This window comes from Tinamus guttatus, unplaced genomic scaffold (genome assembly GCF_059628265.1).
Source record: "Tinamus guttatus ecotype Peru unplaced genomic scaffold, ASM5962826v1 Tinamus_guttatus_pri_ptg000208l, whole genome shotgun sequence".
Taxonomy (NCBI): domain Eukaryota; kingdom Metazoa; phylum Chordata; class Aves; order Tinamiformes; family Tinamidae; genus Tinamus; species Tinamus guttatus.
In genome coordinates, this window is record NW_028288742.1 from 5,957,430 (window position 1) to 5,977,836 (window position 20,407).

The 20,407-nt window shown below is 47.4% G+C and overlaps 2 protein-coding genes across 2 annotated transcripts; one reads left to right on the forward strand and one right to left on the reverse strand.

The window, feature by feature from the left end:
- Positions 1 to 195: 195 nt before the first annotated feature.
- Positions 196 to 16,298, reverse strand: LOC148594761 (epoxide hydrolase 1-like). Its single transcript, XM_088524214.1, has 10 exons — positions 16,261 to 16,298; positions 15,222 to 15,245; positions 14,087 to 14,294; positions 13,079 to 13,259; positions 11,811 to 12,041; positions 10,932 to 11,061; positions 3,569 to 3,783; positions 1,478 to 1,586; positions 1,034 to 1,153; positions 196 to 531 (listed from the first exon to the last, which is right to left on the reverse strand). The coding sequence occupies exons 1-10, from the start codon at positions 16,287 to 16,289 to the stop codon at positions 330 to 332; spliced, it is 1,449 nt and encodes a 482-aa protein (XP_088380340.1). The 5' UTR covers positions 16,290 to 16,298; the 3' UTR covers positions 196 to 329.
- LOC148594762 (MAD2L1-binding protein-like) lies at positions 16,288 to 17,735 on the forward strand. Its single transcript, XM_088524304.1, has 3 exons — positions 16,288 to 16,372; positions 16,517 to 16,635; positions 17,196 to 17,735. The coding sequence occupies exons 1-3, from the start codon at positions 16,288 to 16,290 to the stop codon at positions 17,724 to 17,726; spliced, it is 735 nt and encodes a 244-aa protein (XP_088380430.1). The 3' UTR covers positions 17,727 to 17,735.
- The last annotated feature ends 2,672 nt before the right edge of the window (positions 17,736 to 20,407 follow it).

Consider the following 20,407-nt stretch of genomic DNA (forward strand, 5'->3'; position numbering starts at 1 on the left):
GCCTGGGTTCTGAGGAACAAGCGACTAGACCCGCTCTCCTCCCTCTCTTAAAAAGAGTGCAATGTTATTGCATTAAACTGTTTACATATTCTGTTATACTTGAACAGGGTGCTGAACTTGAATAGGGTGCTAGGAATGAGAGAAGACAAGAGGCTTTTTTTCTTATGAAGACCTTTAATCATCAAGTTTAGTATTTATAATCATTACCATCAGAATAAAATGCTGGCTTCTGTACGTGACTACAGTGGCTTTATTTAATCCTTCCAAGCAGCGCTTCGGGTGGCGGCAGAGCAGCCCGCTCTGGTTCTCTGCACGGCTGGACCGCGTGGTCACAGTTGCTCCACCTTCCTGACAAACTGCCTGATGTCTTGGGCCAGAAGCCTTGGTTCTTCAAAGGCAGCAAAATGCCCCCCACGTGGCATGTAAGTGTAACTAACAATGTTCTTTATGCTCTTCTTTGCCCAGGTGCGTGGTGCATGTGCGGCCTCCTCAGGAAAGGCTGCAATCCCAGTGGGGACGTGTACACCGTACCTGAAAAACATTCATTAACTGCATTTTTTAAAAGGCAGTTCCTGGGGAAAGCCTATGAAATTCTACTGGTGTCTGTAATGGCCACAGTGAGTGGGGGAAGTTTCACTACAGCAGCTCGTTTTGTGGCCTGTGCACAGCTGAGGCGCTTCACTTGTGTTTAGGTCTCTCTTTGAGCTTCAGAATCTGTTGTATCTACATATATGTAAAATGGAGCTGACCTTGTACCCCTTCAACTGTAATGTTTAAAGATTCAAACTTGCTTGGTACCTCTCTTTTGAACAAAAATGTGTATGAATCTTTTAAAGTATGTTCTCTGTATTGCATTGGCTACAAGCCAGCTTATGTGCAAAAGAAAAGTGACCTTTGACTAGACTTACCAAGATAAGAACCTGATTTTTTTAATGAGGATTAACTTTGTTGCAAGTGATTTAAATGCTTAAACAGGCAAATGTCCAAACTCAGTTTCTCTTGCAAATCTATCCTGAATCTGCCACTTAGTTACCTCTCAAGAATATTTAAATTCTTGACCAAGCCCTCCTTGTAGAAACGCATTGAGGATATGATGGATGATGTCACCCAATAAATCATCACGTTGGTCAAGAGGTCGTCTAGAGAGTATTTGCTGTTGAGAGGAAAAAGAAACAAGTGTTGTTGAAAGCTACTTCTCAGTACCCAACAGTGGCTTCATGCACAGAGGTTCTCTTGTTTTCCACTCATTTCGAGCAGCAAGATAAATGGCATCTGTGTGGCTGGAGCAAAACTGCTTGATGCAGAAGCAGTACTTGCAGACAGTCTATTATAATTTAGAACTGCTCCTTGTCATGTGTAATACTTTTGTCTTTAAGAGCCAACTTAAGCTGACAAATCTGCTTTTCCATCTCCTCATTAGTTACCATCACCTTTTCTTTTAAAGAGTCTTCTCATGAAAGAGCATCTGTTTCCTTACCTTTCCAAGCCTCCATTATCCTTTTGAACAAAAGATCTATTAGTCCCGGTAGAGAATTTCTCCAGAATGTATGCAGCAAGCCCCACAGGGGAGTCATTCAATCCGCAACCTAATTCCAGAGACAAACAGGACAATTCTTGTACTTGCAAGGCCTTGCAGTACTTCAGTTAAAGCAAAACTGGACTTGTAAGAGTCCTTCAAAGTTTTTCATTGATTGCTAAGCAAAGAGTTTGTTTTATTAGTTCTGCTGTAACTACATTTCTTCACAAATTTGCCCTAAATGAGCTGAGGCTGTAACTGACAGCACTCCCAACTTGGCTAGTTTCTGTCCCAAAGAGCTTAGGAGTTAAGCAAGTCCTGTCAGGTTCCTGGTGATGCACGGAAGAAGCACCACGTGTAAGTGTTAAACACTAAAATGATTTCAAATAAACTCTTTGAGAGCACCGTTCTGGTTAGGATGGATAACCAGGCCCTTGAGTGCTGTTTCACCATCTTCTGTTTTTGACGGTGAAAAGGGCTGTGCGGCAGATACCTCTGCATGCTGTCGAGGAGCATTAGAGCAGACATAAACCTAGCATGTATGTAGGGTATCACCCATGTGTTCTTAACTAAAAACCAGATAGTAATTGGCTCGATAGTGATAGAGACTTGTCTTGGGAAAAGTGCAGTACCCTGTGTGTTGTAGTTTTTGGTACAGCACATTATCTCAGGTGTATTTTCATGCCACTTTAGCACTGAGTGGCCTTGTGGAAGACCATGCACAAAAAAGTTATGGTTAATAGTGAACGTGGCTAACCCTTTCCCTGCACTGGCAAGCCCAGAGTGATTTATTATAGGTTCTAAGTTATGTGAAGGCTCTGCCTGGCTGTAGGTCAAGCTAAAACACGTTATCTAGTGCATGACCCACCAGCAATAAATGTTTTCAGATCTTCTGAGGCCCTTGTGTGTGCGTGTTTTTTTTTTTTTTTAATGAGCTTTTCCTCCTCTCTTTAAATTGCTTTGCACTTTGTTGGCATCACTTTTTTATTGGCCGTTCTAATGAACCGGTCACTTCTAATCAACTAGATTTTGCAACTCTCTCCAGTTAGCTTTCGATTAAATCATATCCTGGAAACCTGACAAAATTTTCCTTTAATAGTTAGCTTTTGCTCTAGAGAAATCCAGATTATGTTGAAATGTCCAGGTCCCAGCAGAGATTTTTGTGATGCTCTCCCTGCACTGAAGTCCGAACACTTATTCCTATGCTTAGATTCTTGTGATAAGTATTCATAGATCCATGATATTAATCCTTTTTTTAAGGCAGTTTAATTTTTTAAGATCTTCTGGAGATATCTTGATAAAAAAAAATTGCTTGAAAATCCAGATATGTTACTGCTCTTTGATTCTGCAGGACTTTGACTTGTGAGACATGATTTCTTTCTAAAAAACCATGTTGAGTCTTCCCTGTGACATTACTATTACCTGTGAATCAAGTCTTCGTTCTTTAGAACAGTTCTGCTAGTTTGCCTATCACGGAGACTAGACAAACTGGTCTATATTTTTTCTGCACCTGCCTCCCCTCCACTCTCAGCTCTTAAACTGGTATCTCATTTACCTCCTACTATTCCTTTGCTATTGAGATCAGGTCAAGCAACGATCTGATCATCAGTTTCCGAGTTATTTTTGAACTTCTCAGGGACTTCCCAGGATGAGGTGCTATTTTTCCTAAGGACTCCACTAGTGCTGCTTCAGGCTGAGACAGCTCCCCTGTCTTTCCTGATGAGGAGTTACTACCCCTACATTTGGTAACTCTTCTGAGATGGTCATATCTTTCTTGAGACCCCTTCTGTATTGACCTCTGCAGCTCCGGCAGGCCTCCTACTTTCCAAGTACTAAGACTGCATCTCTTTTTCTGCAATTTCACATTGTATTTGTTTATGATTTCTTTTTCTTCTTTTTCACCCACTTTGACTTTTAGAAGTTTTGCTTTCAAGGTACATGCTTTGATTAGGTGGCTTTTTGATGAGCTGTTCTTTTGGCTGAGAAAAGTCATACACCATGTTAAGAGTCTGAAAAGTAATATCTGCAGAATATCTATCATGGGTTCATTACCTGCAGTGTCTGGTTTGGTGGCTTGCAGGTGTAAGTATCCAGATTCCCGCAAAAAGGTATAGACGTTCTTCTCGAGAAAAGGGTACATACGTCGAGCATCTTCTCTGGTGAGGCCCACAAGCCATGGTACGTAAGCCCCAATCATCACGGAGATAAACGTCCCCAAACCACGTGCGGTGATGAAGACAAAATTCAGATGAAGCCCTTTCACAGACCTAAAATCAAGTTAATAGAAAGTTAAAAAAAGAGAATTTTTGTTTTCAGATTCTCTAGAACATTATCTGACTGGTGTTTTTTAGAAGTATTTCACTGAACCAAATATGTTAAATATGTTTGTGTTTTTATTATTAAAAAAAAATAGAAGGAGCTAGAAATAGTACAGTTGGTGCCACCTCCATCCAGCCATGCCATTCATATGAAAATACAAATACTAGAAATACTAGATCACACATGGGAGTGCTGCAAAGCACCACTACAGTCCAGAGCTCTGCTTGCAGTCTAACAACATTAGGAGCTTTCCCCCTTGATTTGTTTTCTGACTTAAGCATGGTTGTGGTGCACACTTTTCACTAAATGCTAAGCAGTGAGCTATGATGTGATCTTCCAGGGCAGGTATTATGTTTCTTTTTGGGTCAGCTGTAGGGGGACATTGTACAGGGGGGTGCCTCTGACCGTCCTTAACCTGGACTGAAAAGGCTGACATGCAGAATCACTGAATTTCGGTAAACAACTTTTAAGGAAGTGTCTCCTGTACTTGAGGAAGTTCCTAGGACTGAGATGCTGTTTTTAAATCTTGCGGTTAGACGCTTGGATACGGCTTAGCAACCTATGATATGTTAGCACATTAATGCTTGTAACCAATTACTGATGCTCTGCCGAGATGTTGCTATGCTAATTGCTATATATTGTGATACGTAACGCGGAATAAACGAAGTCAGTTCCAGCTTCTATGAAGTTGCTGTCTGGCATTCCTGACCCGCTCCAAGCTGCAACAAGTGGCGCCCGAACAGGGACCAGAACAGGGTCCGGTACAGGAACTTGGCACAACGGTGCGGGATTCCGGAGGACGACGTACGGGTGCAGCCGAGTGATCCGACCAAGAAGGTGGACCGGAGCGGGTAAGCCGGCCGTGAATGCGCACACGGGAAGACGGCGTGGGGTAACGGCTAGAAGCAGAATTCCCAGTGCACGTGTACATGGAGCGAGAAGCTGCTGAACAACTGCTGCTGGAGTTATTAGCAAAAAGGGAGGCAGCAGTGAGCACGAAGAAGCTGTATGAGTTGATTAAGTGGGCAAGGGGGAAAGGACATTTAAAGGAGCCACAACTTGTTTTTAGTATAACAGAGTGGCGTGAGATAGGGGACTCATTATGGGAAGCCACTCTGGAGGGCAACAAAACTGCCAAAGAACTGGGTCAAACTTGGCGCGAGGTGGCGAATCAGCTCAAGTGTATGCAGGCTGAAAAGAAAATGGTAGCAGCTGCGACGCAGATGCTGCAAGGGGAGGAATCGTCTCCCGAGGGATTGGCAGTGCAGAAGGGCCCCCTTGGACGAGGCGCTACTGCAGTCCCAAAGAGCACCGCCAAGGAGTTGATTGACAGCGTTCTCGGAGGCGGGTCGTCGCAATCTCAGCGTCCCTCGGAGCCACCACCTTTACCACCGGAACCTGTGCCAGCCGGATCGACCGCGACTCCCGAATCGCCAGACCAGCCAACCGCGACTCCCAAATCGCCAGACCAGCCGTCGGCGCCACCACCCCCGGCAGGGGCAGCTGGGAATAGACCACAGGAGCGACCGCCGGAGCGAAGCCGGGACCGACCCTCTGATAAACTGTTCCGAGAAGCCTCTAGAGAACTGGTTCAAGCTCAGGCAGATGGGCGAGCAACAGATGGGGGGTGGTCTGGGGCTTCCGAGGGGCGTTCGGGTCCGCGGGTTTCCTCTTCGCGTTGGTCTGGGGTTATCAGGGATGCGATTCTGGAGGGTCAATGGGAGCCGGCTATGAGGGTAGCGTGCCCGGTAACCTTTGAGCCGGATGGTCAAGGGGGGGCAGCGGGTAAATGGGATCCGTTTGATTGGAAAATTTTGAGCCAATTAAGGGATACGGTCGTGCGTTGGGGGATCAAAGGCGAGCCCTCCAGACAAATGCTATCCTACATTTTTAACAGTGATATGCTTCTTCCTAGTGATTGTCAACAAATCGCAAAATTAATTTTGACACCGGGTCAGTTACTGTTATGGGAAAGACAGTGGGCAGCTCACGCGGCACGTGAATGCGCTGTGCCGCGGGGGCAGAATGACCCATTGTTTAATTTACGGCCCGAAACGGTCATAGGACAGGGAAACTTCGCGGATGTGGGGGTGCAGATGCAGTATCCTCCTATTCTTTTGAGGCTCGTGACACAGACCGCCTTATCAGCGTTTATGTCTTTACCAGAGGAAAAGAAGGGGCCGTCTTTTGTAAATGTTAAACAGGGTGTGAACGAGCCCTTTGGTGAGTTTGTGGATCGTTTGCTTAAAGCTTTAGAGGAGATGGATGCGCTAGATGAAAGAACTAGGAGGCTTATGGCGCAGTCCTTAGCAGTTGAGAATGCTAATAAACGAACTAGGGATGTGCTGGTGACATTGCCTCAGGGAGTGTCCCTTGAGGAGATGCTTGAAGAGATCGTTCGTCGGGGTGTGGGAAACCCAGGAGCATTTTTAGGGACTCGGGTAGAGCAGGCATTGCTTGATTCAGCCGCTCAGCAGGCGCAAGCGACCCGAGTGTTAGCGGCGGCACTGCAACCCCTTATGGGAAAGGGACAGAGGAAACGGCCGAGTGATGATGGCCCTAAGTGCTTCCGGTGTGGTCGTCGAGGACATATTCGGAAGAATTGTGATGAAGGGCGTGTTTGGTGCCCCCGATGTCAGACAGACACTCATTCCCAAAAGGCGTGCCGATCAGCCCCTGGTACTGTCTTTTCGGGAAACGGGAATGTGAGCGCGAACCCTGCCCGCGCGAGGAGAACAATGGTGCAGGGGGGGAGCTCTGGCTGCCTGCCACAAGGGGAAGCCTGGGCATTGACCTGGCAGCCGCAGTAAGCATCTGTCTACAAGATGCCTCCCCCGTGCGAATTCCTTCCCAGTTTAAGGGCTTACCTTGGTCAGGGAAAAGAATTGGGGGGTTGATATTGGGTCGATCTTCGGCGGGAATGTCTGGTATTTTTGTAATACCTGGGATTATTGATTCGGATTCGGAAGGGGTAATCGAAATGGTGGTATACACATTGACCCCACCGGTAACTATTGCTAAAGGTAGTAAATTGGCTCAATTAGTTCCTTTGCAGAATTTGTTAGGGGCTATTAATCCCCAAGCAGCTTCATTGCCGCCACGGAAGCAAAAAGGTTTTGGGTCCACAGGAGGACAAGCCCTCTTAACTCTAAACATGAAACATAGGCCATTAGTGAAGGTGCAAGTGAGTTTCCGGGGCCAAAGCGTGTGCTGTCAAGGGTTGATGGACACTGGTGCAGATTGCACCATTGTCTCAAGCGAGCGTTGGCCACGGCATTGGCCAAAAAGGATAGCCGCAGCGTGCATTGGAGGTGTAGGCGGGGTTCAACAAACAGAGGAAAGTGTTTACCCTGTACAGCTTACAATAGATGATCAAGTGGTCAGCACTCACGTGTCTATCCTGCCGTTGCCTGCTCCTATTCAAATGTTGATTGGCAGGGAGTGCATGGCTCAGCTAGGAGTGGTTCTCTCAACTGCGTCAAGACAGGGTTTTCCTTAGCGGCTACTGTTGAGCAGCCTGTTGCTATCACCTGGATAACAGAAGACCCTGTCTGGGTGGAGCAGTGGCCGCTAACGAAGGAGAGGCTGCAAATAGCGGAAGAGTTAGTAGAGGAACAGTTAAAGGCGGGTCATTTGGTGCCCTCCACTAGCCCATGGAATACACCAATCTTTGTTATTCCTAAGAAGTCAGGGAAGTGGAGGTTACTTCATGATCTTCGTGCAGTTAATCAACAGATGCAGGCGATGGGGGTTTTACAGCCCGGCCTGCCTTCTCCTTCTATGATCCCGGAAAGTTGGTACTTGTTGATAATTGACTTAAAAGATTGTTTCTATACCATTCCACTGCAGGCCCAGGACTCCGTCCGCTTTGCATTTACGCTACCATCCATAAATAGGGCAGCACCTGCTAGGCGTTATCAGTGGGTAGTGTTACCCCAAGGAATGAAGAACAGTCCAACAATGTGTCAATTGTTTGTGGCCGCGGCCCTGCAGCCATTGCGTACACAGTGGCCACATACATTGATCTATCATTATATGGATGATATCCTTTTTGCACGAGCAGAACCTATTACGGTAAAAGAGGAGGAAGTAATTTCAAAGGCCCTTCGGGAGCGAGGGTTGCAAATTGCACCTGAAAAGGTACAACGTACTCAGCCTTGGAAGTACTTGGGTTGGCTTATATCAGAGGCTACCATTAGGCCACAGAAAGTAGAATTGAAAGTGAGCCTGCGCACGTTGTCTGATGTGCAAACCTTTATGGGGGATTTGCAATGGGTACGGTCTGTCCTAGGTATTAGCAATGATGAGATTGCACCATTAGTGCCTTTACTAAAAGGTACTGACCCAGCGACGCCAATCAGCCTGACAGAGCAGCAACAACAGTGCCTTCGGAATCTCTCCCAGGTCTTGTCTCAGCGGTTAGCCTACCGCCGGAGGTTGGACCTCGGTATAACCTTACTACTGTTAAAGGGGCCGACTAGTTACGCTGCTGTAATTAGTCAGCTCATTAAAGAAAAAGGGGGAGAGACGCAGGTATCGGTGCTAGAATGGGTATTCCCTGCAGTGCGTCCAAAAACAGCTATTGCGACACCCTTTGAGATTCTGGGATCTCTAATTCGGAAAGGTAGGGATCGGGTCGTAGCGATTGCAGGGGAAGAACCGAACATGATAGGTCTACCGATACAAAAGGGAGATTTAGAGTGGGCAATTAGGCACTCGACAGCTCTGCAGTTGGCGTTGTTGGATTTTTCAGGGGACATAATATCGCGCCCAGTGTCGGGGAAAATCGGTCACTTGTTAAACAGTTATGATTGGGTCGAACGCCCTAAGCGATCCAAGCGACCATTGCCAGATGCGGTAACGGCTTTCACAGATGCAGGTAAAAAATCGCGCTTGGCTGCAATTACCTGGCAGGATGGAGATCGATGGGAGTCTCAGACTTTATCCGCGGAGGAGAAGGATTCCCTTCAAACCTTGGAATTGAAAGCAGTAGTTTGGGCCTTCACCAAGTGGGTGTCGGTACCCTTGAATGTGGTCACTGACTCCTTATACGTAGCAGGAGTGGTAGACCGAATAGAAGGTGCCTTGATTAAGGCCATGGAGGATCAGCGATTGGGAAAGTTGTTCCTTCAATTAAGGAAGGCGATTATGATGAGGACTGAGTCTTACTGCGTGATACATATCCGTAGTCACACATGGGAACTAGGCCTAGGGGAAGGGAATGCCCGAGCAGATAGGTTGGTGAGTGTAGCCCCTCGGATGGGACCATTCAATCGGTTTGAAGCGGCAAGAGTGGGTCATGGAATGTTGCATACTAACGCTAAGGGTTTGGCAAGGCAGTTTGGGGTATCATTGGAAGATGCACGGGGAATTGTGCAGGCGTGCCCACAGTGTAGCCACCATGGTCCAGGATTGGGTATCGGGGTCAATCCGAGAGGACTGAGGGCCTTAGAGCTGTGGCAAATGGACGTCACTCATGTGTCGAGCTTTGGAAGATTGAAATATGTCCATGTTTGTGTGGATACCTTTTCTAAGGTCATATGGGCAACGGCACAGCCTGGAGAGAAGGCCATACACGTAAAAAAGCATTTGTTAACATACTTTGCAGCCTATGGGAGGACCTTGCACAATCGGTCGCCTTAGTATGATATGGCCACACGGGCCTCCTGGGAGCCGGAAAATAGCAGTTAGGCGACGAAGGAGTACAAAGGTTACTGTAGGTAGTGATTGCAATGATGATGTTAGTTTATGGAATGATTGGGAAATAATTTTTGCCTCCTTTTTTGTGCCGGGAGTGTCAGCTGCCCGAGCTCACAGGAATATTGAACGTCTTGCATGCTGGGCAGTTAAGCAGGCAAACGCAACCAGTATTGTGCTTAGTGAATTGTCAGATGATTTAACCCAGGTACAACACGCTGTACTGCAAAACCGTGCCGCTATTGATTTCCTGCTACTTGCTCACGGGCATGGGTGTCAGGACTTTGACGGAATGTGCTGCATGGACCTGCAAGATCACTCAGCAGCTATACATCGACAACTCCACGACTTGATCAAACATACGGAGAAAGTAACAAAAGATGTTGGGTTTTTCGGACTCGATGGGTTAACTGACTTGTTTGGAATCGGGGGAGGGATGAAATCGTTGGTAAAATCGCTACTAATGTTGTTACTATGGGGACTGTTGCTTGTAGTTGGTTTAATGATCACTTGGACCTGTTTACGCGCTTTAATATCACGTTTGTTAAATGCCTTGTCACGTAATCCGAATCTGACACCTCAAGGTTGGCTTGCTTCTCGGGGACATTTGATCTAAAGAAAAAGGGGGAAATGTAGGGGGACATTGTACAGGGGGGTGCCTCTGACCGTCCTTAACCTGGACTGAAAAGGCTGACATGCAGAATCACTGAATTTCGGTAAACAACTTTTAAGGAAGTGTCTCCTGTACTTGAGGAAGTTCCTAGGACTGAGATGCTGTTTTTAAATCTTGCGGTTAGACGCTTGGATACGGCTTAGCAACCTATGATATGTTAGCACATTAATGCTTGTAACCAATTACTGATGCTCTGCCGAGATGTTGCTATGCTAATTGCTATATATTGTGATACGTAACGCGGAATAAACGAAGTCAGTTCCAGCTTCTATGAAGTTGCTGTCTGGCATTCCTGACCCGCTCCAAGCTGCAACAGTCAGCCACTTTCAGCTCCACGTTTCAGACAGGGAAGTGCTGTGATGCTACTGTTCAGGTGCTGAGAAAGTGAGCTCCCTCCCTTCCTATCTCCCAGCAAGATTTAAATTTCTTAGTCTCTCTCCTTCCTGACTTTGAACAAGGATCGACCTCCTCCACTTTTCAAGTCAGAATGCAAGAGATACTGCTTTCCAGCTAGTGCAGAAGGCAAATAACAGTGAAATGTAGGGAGCCTGGAATGTGAGCCAATATCAATATAAAGAATCTGAGCACAATTGAATGCACAGGGTTGGGGATGTCCCTGGAGGACACAAAGGGGAAGGGATGAGAGGGAGAACGGGGGCTCTGCAGACATAAGACAGGATAAGAGCTGAAGGCAGCTCCTCTGGGCCGACTACAGTTGCTACTCACTGTGGCAGCATCTGGGCCATGTTTGTAGTAATTAGAGATCCCCAGTCTCCTCCCTGTAGGTAGTACTCCTTGAAGCCCAGCCTTTTCATCAGCTTGTGAAATATCCGAGCAGCTGCTATGGTGTCAAAGCCTGCAGGTAAAGAGAAAAACTGTACAGGAAACCTTCTGTCCTAATGTGTGTTTGCCGACCAGAGACTGTGGTCTTGACAGGGGCACGTCAGTGTGCTGCGGAATAATGCCAAGGGCACGGAGCACCCGGCTGTCCTCCCTGCCTCCCTGACTACAGGGAACAAGAGACTGTTTAAATTCATTGGGAAGTGGAGAAAGCAGAAGGTAGACCTGGCTTTTAGCTACTCCTGCTGACCAAATGTCCAGAGCAAACCCCAGAGCGAAGGACACCATGACCTTGCATGTGTCAGTGCAGGGAGCTAGAGACTGTGTGCTGGAGCTTTTACCTTTTGTGGCTTTTTTAGCTGCAGGAAAGTGCCCTGGGGAAAGGATAACGGCTGTAGAGACTGGCTGGGAGGATGATGGAGTAGGTTGAACCCATCTGTGTGAGGGGCACAAGTCTTCCATTTTCAGAGAGTTTAGCAATTTGTGCAAGATGAGCTGGGAGTCTTAGTCCCACACCAAGGGCACATCCTGATAATATAAGCTTCTCCATCTCCAGTGTTGAGAGGAGCCAGCCATTTCCCATCTCACAGCTACAGAGAAGACACCTGTCTTGTATGTATTAGTGAAGAGTTGAGTTCACAGAACCTGAGAAAACCCAGAATCTGCCCTCCTGCGTTCTCAAACTGCTGTGCTCAAGAGTCTACTGGTGGCAGGAGTGCTACTTCAAAACCCTTGTGAGTCCAGGAGAGCCTTTTCATCACTTACCTTTCTGGTGAGGTGCCTCTGAGAAGCCATAGCCCGGGATGGACGGGCAGATGACCTCAAACACGACGTCGTCCTCACCTAGGCCGTGCTGGGCCGGCTCCGTGAGCAGAGGGATGATCTTGTAGAACTCATAGAAGGAGCCGGGCCAGCCGTGCACCATCAACAGGGGATAAACAGTCTGGCCGGGAGGGACGTGGGGAGGCTTCACGTGGATAAAATGGATATCGATCCCTGACAGGAATTCAAAACAGATAAATGAAAGCTCTGATTTCATCTCAGTTTCTTTTCTGGTCCCTGAAGAAGGAAGGTGGAAAAATTCTAACTGTTTTTTATAGCAGAAATTATGCCACCAACCACTGAGAAACAGCTGCCTATCTGAAAGGGGATATCGTGCCTCCTACTGTACCCATGTGTGCTCTTTCATATATGAGCAGGGATATGTATCTGAGTCCCAGACATATGGGTCACAAGAGATCACGGATGCCTCTCCTGAGGAAGTGGTTTTATAGAAATAGGTAGAGCTGCTCTTAAATACATAGCATAACCCAGGTACGACACATGCAAAACCCCACACATGATAAAATCGTATGGTTGATTAAAGGCAAAATATGAAAAAGAAAGTTGAATATACAAGTTTTACCTGAAAATCACTTATCTAAAGGCTGACTAAACTTACCTGGCTAAACTAGTATGGGAGAGGGGGAAAGCACCTGGTCTAAGAGTTTGGGTAAATATGGCAATTTTCAAGGGAGGTTTCAAGGTGGTGGCAGAAGAAAATATCACAAGGACGGGTTCAGTGCCAAAGGTACTGTGTTCTGAAGCATACTGAGTGTTATTGCCATTTTCAAATGGTCTTACTCTATACAAAGTTATCAATAATACAACCTATGCTAATGATATTTCATTCATATCATTCAGCTCTATTATGCATAGTGTTATCTTACATATTCTGCTATCTGAAATCACCCTGGCTTTCCTCAGTGCATTTCAGAGCCAAGGCTTCCAGAGCACAGGGCCATCTGTCCAGGTTGGTGTTCAGCCTGAACCCCTTGTCCTAAACGTGCCATTCGTAGGGGCAGAGCGAGCAGGGATCTCAGGCTGCCGAGGTGCTACGGGGAAGCGTATCAGAGACTCATGGAATTGTTATGGATGGAAAAGGCCTTCAAGATCATCAAGTCCTACTATAAACCCATCACATCTTGCCTGCTAAACTACGTCTCTAAGTGCCTCATCTACAGGACCCAAGTGAACTGCAGAGACGCCCTCACCTTCGATGGTGGTTTGGAAATGAGGGTATTTGTTCAGGATCTCCACTTGCTTGCGCCAGTCAAACTGGTTCCTCCAGTAGGCGACCACCTTCTGCAGGTAGTCCGAGTTGAAGCCATAGTGGAAGGCAGCCCCTTCGAGCGGCGGCGTGTAGCGGGCCTGGTCCAGGCGGCGGTGCAGGTCCTGCAGAGAGGAGCACACGCTGCTCTGCGCGGCTGGCCAGGTGCCTGCATGCTCCGAGCACAGGGACACGAGTGCTGGTGGGCAGAGCCTTGCACCTCTGCCGGCTTTTGCTCCATTACCTGATACACTGAGAACCTTGCTAAAGAAGTTGCACGCTCTGCACAGGATCCTCAGTCATTTATGTCATCACTATACTTTTCTATAGGTTACCAGTTTATACAGGGCAGATGGGAGTACTGGGGTCCTACTCTTGCCCTTCTGATAACATGCTAACTAGGCTTGTTGTTGCAAGGGAGCTCTCTGGCACTGCTGGATGGGAAGAGAGTAAGAAGTGGTTGTCAAAGAGTGGGTATTTCTGCAGCTCAGTCCCAGCTGGCTGAGCTGCCTAATGCTAGTTGGCTGGAGACAGAGATGCTGCGACTCAGTAAGGCTGTATATCTCTACCCTTCCAGGCCTTCCCTCTACTAAAGACCTCCGTGTGCCCCACTGCTCTCCCTAAACCTTCCCACCCTGCTTCACCATCCTCAGACCCTCTATAAAAGTCTGCTGGTTGAAGTGTGGCCTTCTGTCAGGAGCAGCTCGAGGTTGCACATACGATCTGTGATCTTGGAAACAAGATCTCCAGGACAATATGTAGGATCTGAACCCACAGCTGCTTCATAAATGATGGTTGGGAATGCATCGTCTTATGGTGGTAGGTAACTATATTCCAGTACGAGTACGGTGGTGATAGCCCCAAGACATCAAGACCTTCAAGAAGTGAGATGGAGGTGAACTGGCTCCACCTTGCAGCTTTCTGCCCCTCTCCACATCCTGGCCATGGGTACCTGGATTTCTTTGTCAGATGTTTCAATCTGGAAGGGCCGTATTCTTTCATCTTCTTTTAGTTTTTTTTCGCCTGCGCCCCACCATCCATCACCCATTTCAAGAGTCTTGATCTTGCGTCTAGACATCAGCCAACAAAGCAGCATCCCTCCAACCCCCAGGGCAGCTGCAGGGACCAGGACTCCATTCTTCTGAGAATATTCAAAAGACCTGTGGAGGTGTAAAATTGTAAAATTCAACTATGAAAGTGTCGGGGTATTGGGACTATGTGGAGACCTGTATTCACCCTGTTTGGACCTGAGCAGTAAGGAGTGGCCAGAAACCCCAAGGAATCAACAAGGGCTGGGGATTGTTACTTTTGAAGATTTGGGGCATCCGCCCCCCTCAAAAGAACAGTTCCACAAACTCTCACAGTAACATCCGCAAAGCCTCAAGGTTACCTCTAACAGCGCTAATTAGAGGAGCTCCAGTCCATATTGATCATTACTTGTTAATCAAAAGGCTTCCTTAGTCCTCCCCTTGTGAACTAGCAGTCTCCTTCTCTGCAGGGTGTTTGGGGGGAACAGGACTGAACAGGATATTGGCAAAGACTGGGGTGGTAGCAGTTGGAATGCTGCAAGACAAGAAACTGCAAAGCCATAATGGGCTAAGCAGAAAGGGCAGAGAGAGGGGTCCTCAACCTCTGGAGAGAGAGAGGGGTGTGGGGCCTACCCCTCTCAAAGAGCACGTTATATGGAGCTGCCCTACAGATTCAAACATCTTCTAGGGTAACCCTGGATCTTCACCATTGAGGCCTACAGGTGTCAGGTTGTGTTTTTGATGCTCCTGTTTCTTTTTCAGACAGTCAAGTTTCAGACTTTCTTCAGGGAAAGAAGCTGATTTTAACATGAAGGACATTTCAAAGCTTTTTACATGCTCGATCAATCTGTGCCAAATGCACCTTCCCCTCCCTCTGAGCTGTGTGTGAAGCTCTCCAGCTTCCCCCAAGGATGAGCCTGTTGCAGGAGGCTGTGAGATGTCTGTAAATGAAGACTTTGTTGTTGTCGTCATGCAGCGTAGGGAAAGGACTATGCTGTGCCTCATTGAGGGGTCTGAAGAAAAGTGGAGGCCTCAGCACAGAGCAGCTGCTTCACTCACGTGATCCGGGACAAGATGCTCTCCCTACAACCAAAAAAGAAAAAAGACGATCCTTTCAGCCTGGCAATGTTCAGTGGTACCGATCCCTGGGGACACTGCAAACACTGTTGTCTGCCAGCACCATGTACTGCACAGCCATGGGATCACAGGCAGTTTAGCCACCTGGGTGCATCTGAAAGTTTGCTTCTACTTTTGGATGAGACAGAATGAGAGGTCCTGGCAGCACCAATCCTGCATAAAAGGCGGCATTTCTTCGCCACATTTTAGCTAGGTTAGATTGTTTCCATAACATTTAGAAATCTAGACTCATTAGGAGCAATGAGGAAATGTCTTGGTATCTCATGCCGTGGAAAGCAGCTAATGCTAGGAGCTATTTGGTGTCATAATTAAGATATCTTGAGACAAAACAAAAAGACAAAAAAAAAAAAAAAAAAAAAAAAAAAAAAAAACCTCACCTCCCAAAGGACATCAAAGTCCATGATGAAAACCTGAGTCTGCTGGTTGGTTTTTCTCATCTAGTGTCATTTTCCCACTCTGCCCCAGGCAGAGCTTGCAGTGCATCTGGAGCCCCGGGCAGGAGCCGAGGCCGTTTGGTAACTCGCTGTGGAACAGCTCTGGTGTGGAATGTGAGGAGATGTTTCTTTAAAGCGCTCCCAGCCAGGGGAGAACAGAGCTGCCAAGAGCAAACAGTGTCGGCCTCCACTTTTTTAGAGGCTGGGCAGATTATGCAAGAGGTACTAACACCTCCCTGCACTTGCATCCTAGAGCTTAACTAAGCAGAGGTATGAAACCTGGCACTATGGCCATCACCCCAGCCTGGAACTGCCGACAAAACAAGCATGTCGGAGAACCAGCTCTCCGAGTGACACCGTCCAGGATAATCTCTTCCACAGTTACGACTGTGAAAAACCAGTCGGATATTCCCAGCACTTTTCGGTGGCCTGTCTCAGCCTGGGTTACCCTGCAGGGCTCTGTCCCACCCCAGCCCTAGAGGTGCCCCGTGCCCCGTCCCCGGCTCCCGGTGCCGTGGGGCTCTCACCAGGCGTTAGGAAGGATCTCCTGCCACATGTCTGCTCCTTCTCCACTCGTGCAGCTCCGAGCAAAGCAGCCTGCTGTCTCCTCTGCCGACTTCCTCTTTGGCTACGCGCTCAGTGACCACCCACTCCATACCACTTATTAGTGCCACCTATTGCTTACGCGGGTGGTTGCAAATGCAGTTCAGTGAAGTTCAGCAGAGGCAGATGCAAAGTCCTGCACGGGCAGGGAATCCTGCGCTCCGTCCTCTCCCCGCCCAGCCCGGGGAAAGAGCTGCTGCCGCTTGGCCTGCGAGCTGCTCAAGCACGTCCTGCAGCAGCGGCACCAGCTGCCGCTGCCCTACGAGCAGCTCCCCTACTTCTGCCGGCGGGCGGCGCAGGTGGGCGGCGGGGCCGGGCCGGGTGGGCAGCGGCGGCCCATGGCCGGGGTGGCTGCTCCAGCTCCGCAGCTTGGCCCCTACAGCTTCGCTGCGGGTCTGAACTGAGAGGGCTCCGTTCGCTGTTCTGAAGTAGGGCTGGTAGCTGAAGATACCAAACGTTGCTGTTTGACCCTTGCATCCTGCTTTCTGCTTGAAGTAGTTTCTGCTACTCGCTGTTCTACGTCTGTTGCTCACACGAGCCCTCTGGGTGTTGTGTTCCTCTTGATGTGGCTCCAGAGTGGTTTCCCTCATTGGAAAGATGGGGTTTCTAAGCCTGTTGGGTTTTTGTTCTTGTTTGTTTGTTTTTTAAAGCAGCCTGGTGCAGATTCAAGCTCAGCAGCTTGAATCAGAGTGTCCTTTTGTGTTCTCCTCAGAGTTCCTGATTTTACATGGGCCTACCCATATTAAACTAACTTGCCTGACCTTCTTGGAGTAGTATGGAAAGGATGTGCCCTCTTTTGAGAAGAACGTATTAAGACCTTCTCCTTATTTTTCTCTCTACTTTTCTTCCCACCCCACAGGATGGAGATGTGATTAAGAAGCCGCCCTCCGTGGACATGGCAAGCAAGAGATGCCAGCATGTGCTGACGGAGCTGGAGGGGGTGCTCCAGCACTTGGAAGCGATGTTCCGTCTGACCCTGGTTCCGCGTGTTCTCATCCTGCTTGGTGGCAATGCCATGAGCCCCAAGGAGCTTTATGAGCTCAACTTGGAGGGCGTCTGCGTGGGCAGCGCTGAGGAGAGCCTGCCAACCCCCTTCTGCGCGCGTAAGCTCTTCCACTCGCTCTTCGTTGCGGATGTCTTCAGCGAACTGAAGTTTCTCCCTGTCGTGGGCGCTGTTGTGATGCTTCAGGGTCACCGCGACTGTGGTGCTGACTGGTTCCAGCCCAAGCTCAACTACAAAGTGCCCACCCGAGGAAGGAAACTCACTGTCAACTTGTCCTCCGATGGAGACGTGGGAATAGGTGCCTCGTCTCCTCAGGCTGTGGCTCCTGCCTGGGAGGATTACATATGGTTTCAAGCACCAGTGACACTCAAGGGGTTTCATGAATGACTTGGGCTTTCTAGAATTTTAATGAATTATTGAGTAACCTTTTGGTGCTGCTTTGGGTGGTGACCGTTTCGTCCCATGTAATTGCATATTCTTGTCTTTCTGGATCTCTTCTCCAGGGCATCTACTATCTTCCTGTAGCTGAACAGTGTTCATCTTGCTGTGAAACAGCTGTAAAATTTTTCCTTGCATGGAACTGATATTGAAAGCAACTATCTTTTAGGGCACACTTACATGTTCTTTGGGGACCTGTGACAGAGGAGATGAAATGTTGTGCTGGGAGCAGAACTTTATTGCAGTGTACTTATTGACCTGTCAAGTACTAGATACAGTATTTTTCTCAGGAGAGTTTTAATGCAGCAATTCCTCTATCAATAATTACTACTTTAGCAAATTGTTTTTTGACTTTAATGAATGCACATGATTATTAATGCAGTTGGCCTTTCCAGGGTTTACCATAAAGGCTGTAACGATTCTAATCCATTCCACTGCTGGGAAAGGAGATCTTTCCCTGTAGTCTGATCACATTTGAGCACTCACTGCTTGGCCACTCACTTGATAAAATGAGACTTCCCATTATTCAGCATTGGCTAGTTTATCATCCAAAGAGCAAGCCTTCTCAGCAACGGGGAGATTTCATACGTAGGCTTGTGAAAAAGAGGTTAAACTGTCCCGTGGAGGCAGGAAAGCACATTTGATGTCTCTCCTAAGAGACAGCCTTGAGAATCAGTTTGTAAGACAGTTCAAACAAGAGGAAGCCATTTTTTATTCTAGTGCTCTGCAGAGGAACATAGGGCTCCTAACCCATTGTGCGGGTTTATTCTCACTTTTTGAAAGTTCTGTTCTTACTTGCTTTTACCTCTTACAAATGTTAGAGTCTTGGACTGCAAACCTTGCTGAAACAGGACAGAGACGAGGTAGATGTGGTCAAGTTCAACACTACCTTTAACTGTGAAATTCTTGTTCCAAATCAGAATGCCCTGTGTTACCTGCACATGGAACTTGAGCCCTTTCTTCTGTGCCATGTCTGCTGTCTTGCGCAGAATGGGACAAAGAGAGAAACCTTAGAGCACGGTGTTGAACTAATATCCACTGCAGTAGCCTCAGAACAGCTGCTGCATACCTGCAATGCAATGAGTTTAATAGCTCTGGATGTCTTTCCTGTTTGAAACTGCAGGCTACTAGTAGTGAGGTTGCTTGTAGTTTCTTACCAGCACTAAATGTACCCTGGGATAGTAGAAAATCTGTTGAAAGGAGGGTAAAGAAAGAAATAACTCTCTGCACTTTTTGTTATTTCTTTTAACTTTCTGACCTTTTGGACTAGAATAAGATGATAGGCCTGGAAAGAAGATAGATAAGATGATATTTTGGAACTCGGAGACCACCAGGAGTGCCCTCCCTGCCGTATTATCCACTGTCAGCTCTTGACAAAGATGTAGTGACTGCTAAAGCTAGCAGAGCAATTGCTAAGAGGCTGCCTTGCGTGTGGCTGCCCTCATGAGAGTGTCATCACAGGTCCCCCAAAGGAAATGCAGCTTGGGCATTTCCAAGGTGCAGTGTTTGTTGTGCTCAGGAAAGCAAAGCCCTCTACTTCCCCCCAAATGCATCTTGAAGAATGCTGGTGCTCAAACATTCAAAGAAACTTTTGAACAGAAGCCTGGGTTCTGAGGAACGAGCGGCTAGACCCGCTCTCCTCCCTCTCTTAAAAAGAGTGCAATGTTATTGCATTAAACTGTTTACATATTCTGTTATACTTGAACACAGTGCTGAACTTGAAGAGGGTGCTAGGAATGAGAGAAGACAAGAGGCTTTTTTTCTTATGAAGACCTTTAATCATCAAGTTTAGTAGTTATAATCATTACCATCAGAATAAAATGCTGGCTTCTGTACGTGACTACAGTGGCTTTATTTAATCCTTCCAAGCAGCGCTTCGGGTGGCGGCAGAACAGCCCGCTCTGGTTCTCTGCACGGCTGGACCGCGTGGTCACAGTTGCTCCACCTTCCTGACGAACTGCCTGATGTCTTGGGCCAGAAGCCTTGGTTCCTCAAAGGCAGCAAAATGCCCCCCACGTGGCATGTAAGTGTAACTAACAATGTTCTTTATGCTCTTCTTTGCCCAGGTGCGTGGTGCATGTGCGGCCTCCTCAGGAAAGGCTGCAATCCCAGTGGGGACGTGTACACCGTACCTGAAAAACATTCATTAACTGCATTTTTTAAAAGGCAGTTCCTGGGGAAAGTCTATGAAATTCTACTGGTGTCTGTAATGGCCACAGTGAGTGGGGGAAGTTTCACTACAGCAGCTCGTTTTGTGGCCTGTGCACAGCTGAGGCGCTTCACTTGTGTTTGGGTCTCTCTTTGAGCTTCAGAATCTGTTGTATCTACATATATGTAAAATGGAGCTGACCTTGTACCCCTTCAACTGTAATGTTTAAAGATTCAAACTTGCTTGGTACCTCTATTTTGAACAAAAATGTGTATGAATCTTTTAAAGTATGTTCTCTGTATTGCATTGGCTACAAGGCACCTTATGTGCAAAAGAAAAGTGACCTTTGACTAGACTTACCAAGATAAGAACCTGATTTTTTTAATGAGGATTAGCTTTGTTGCAAGTGATTTAAATGCTTAAACAGGCAAATGTCCAAACTCAGTTTCTCTTGCAAATCTATCCTGAATCTGCCACTTAG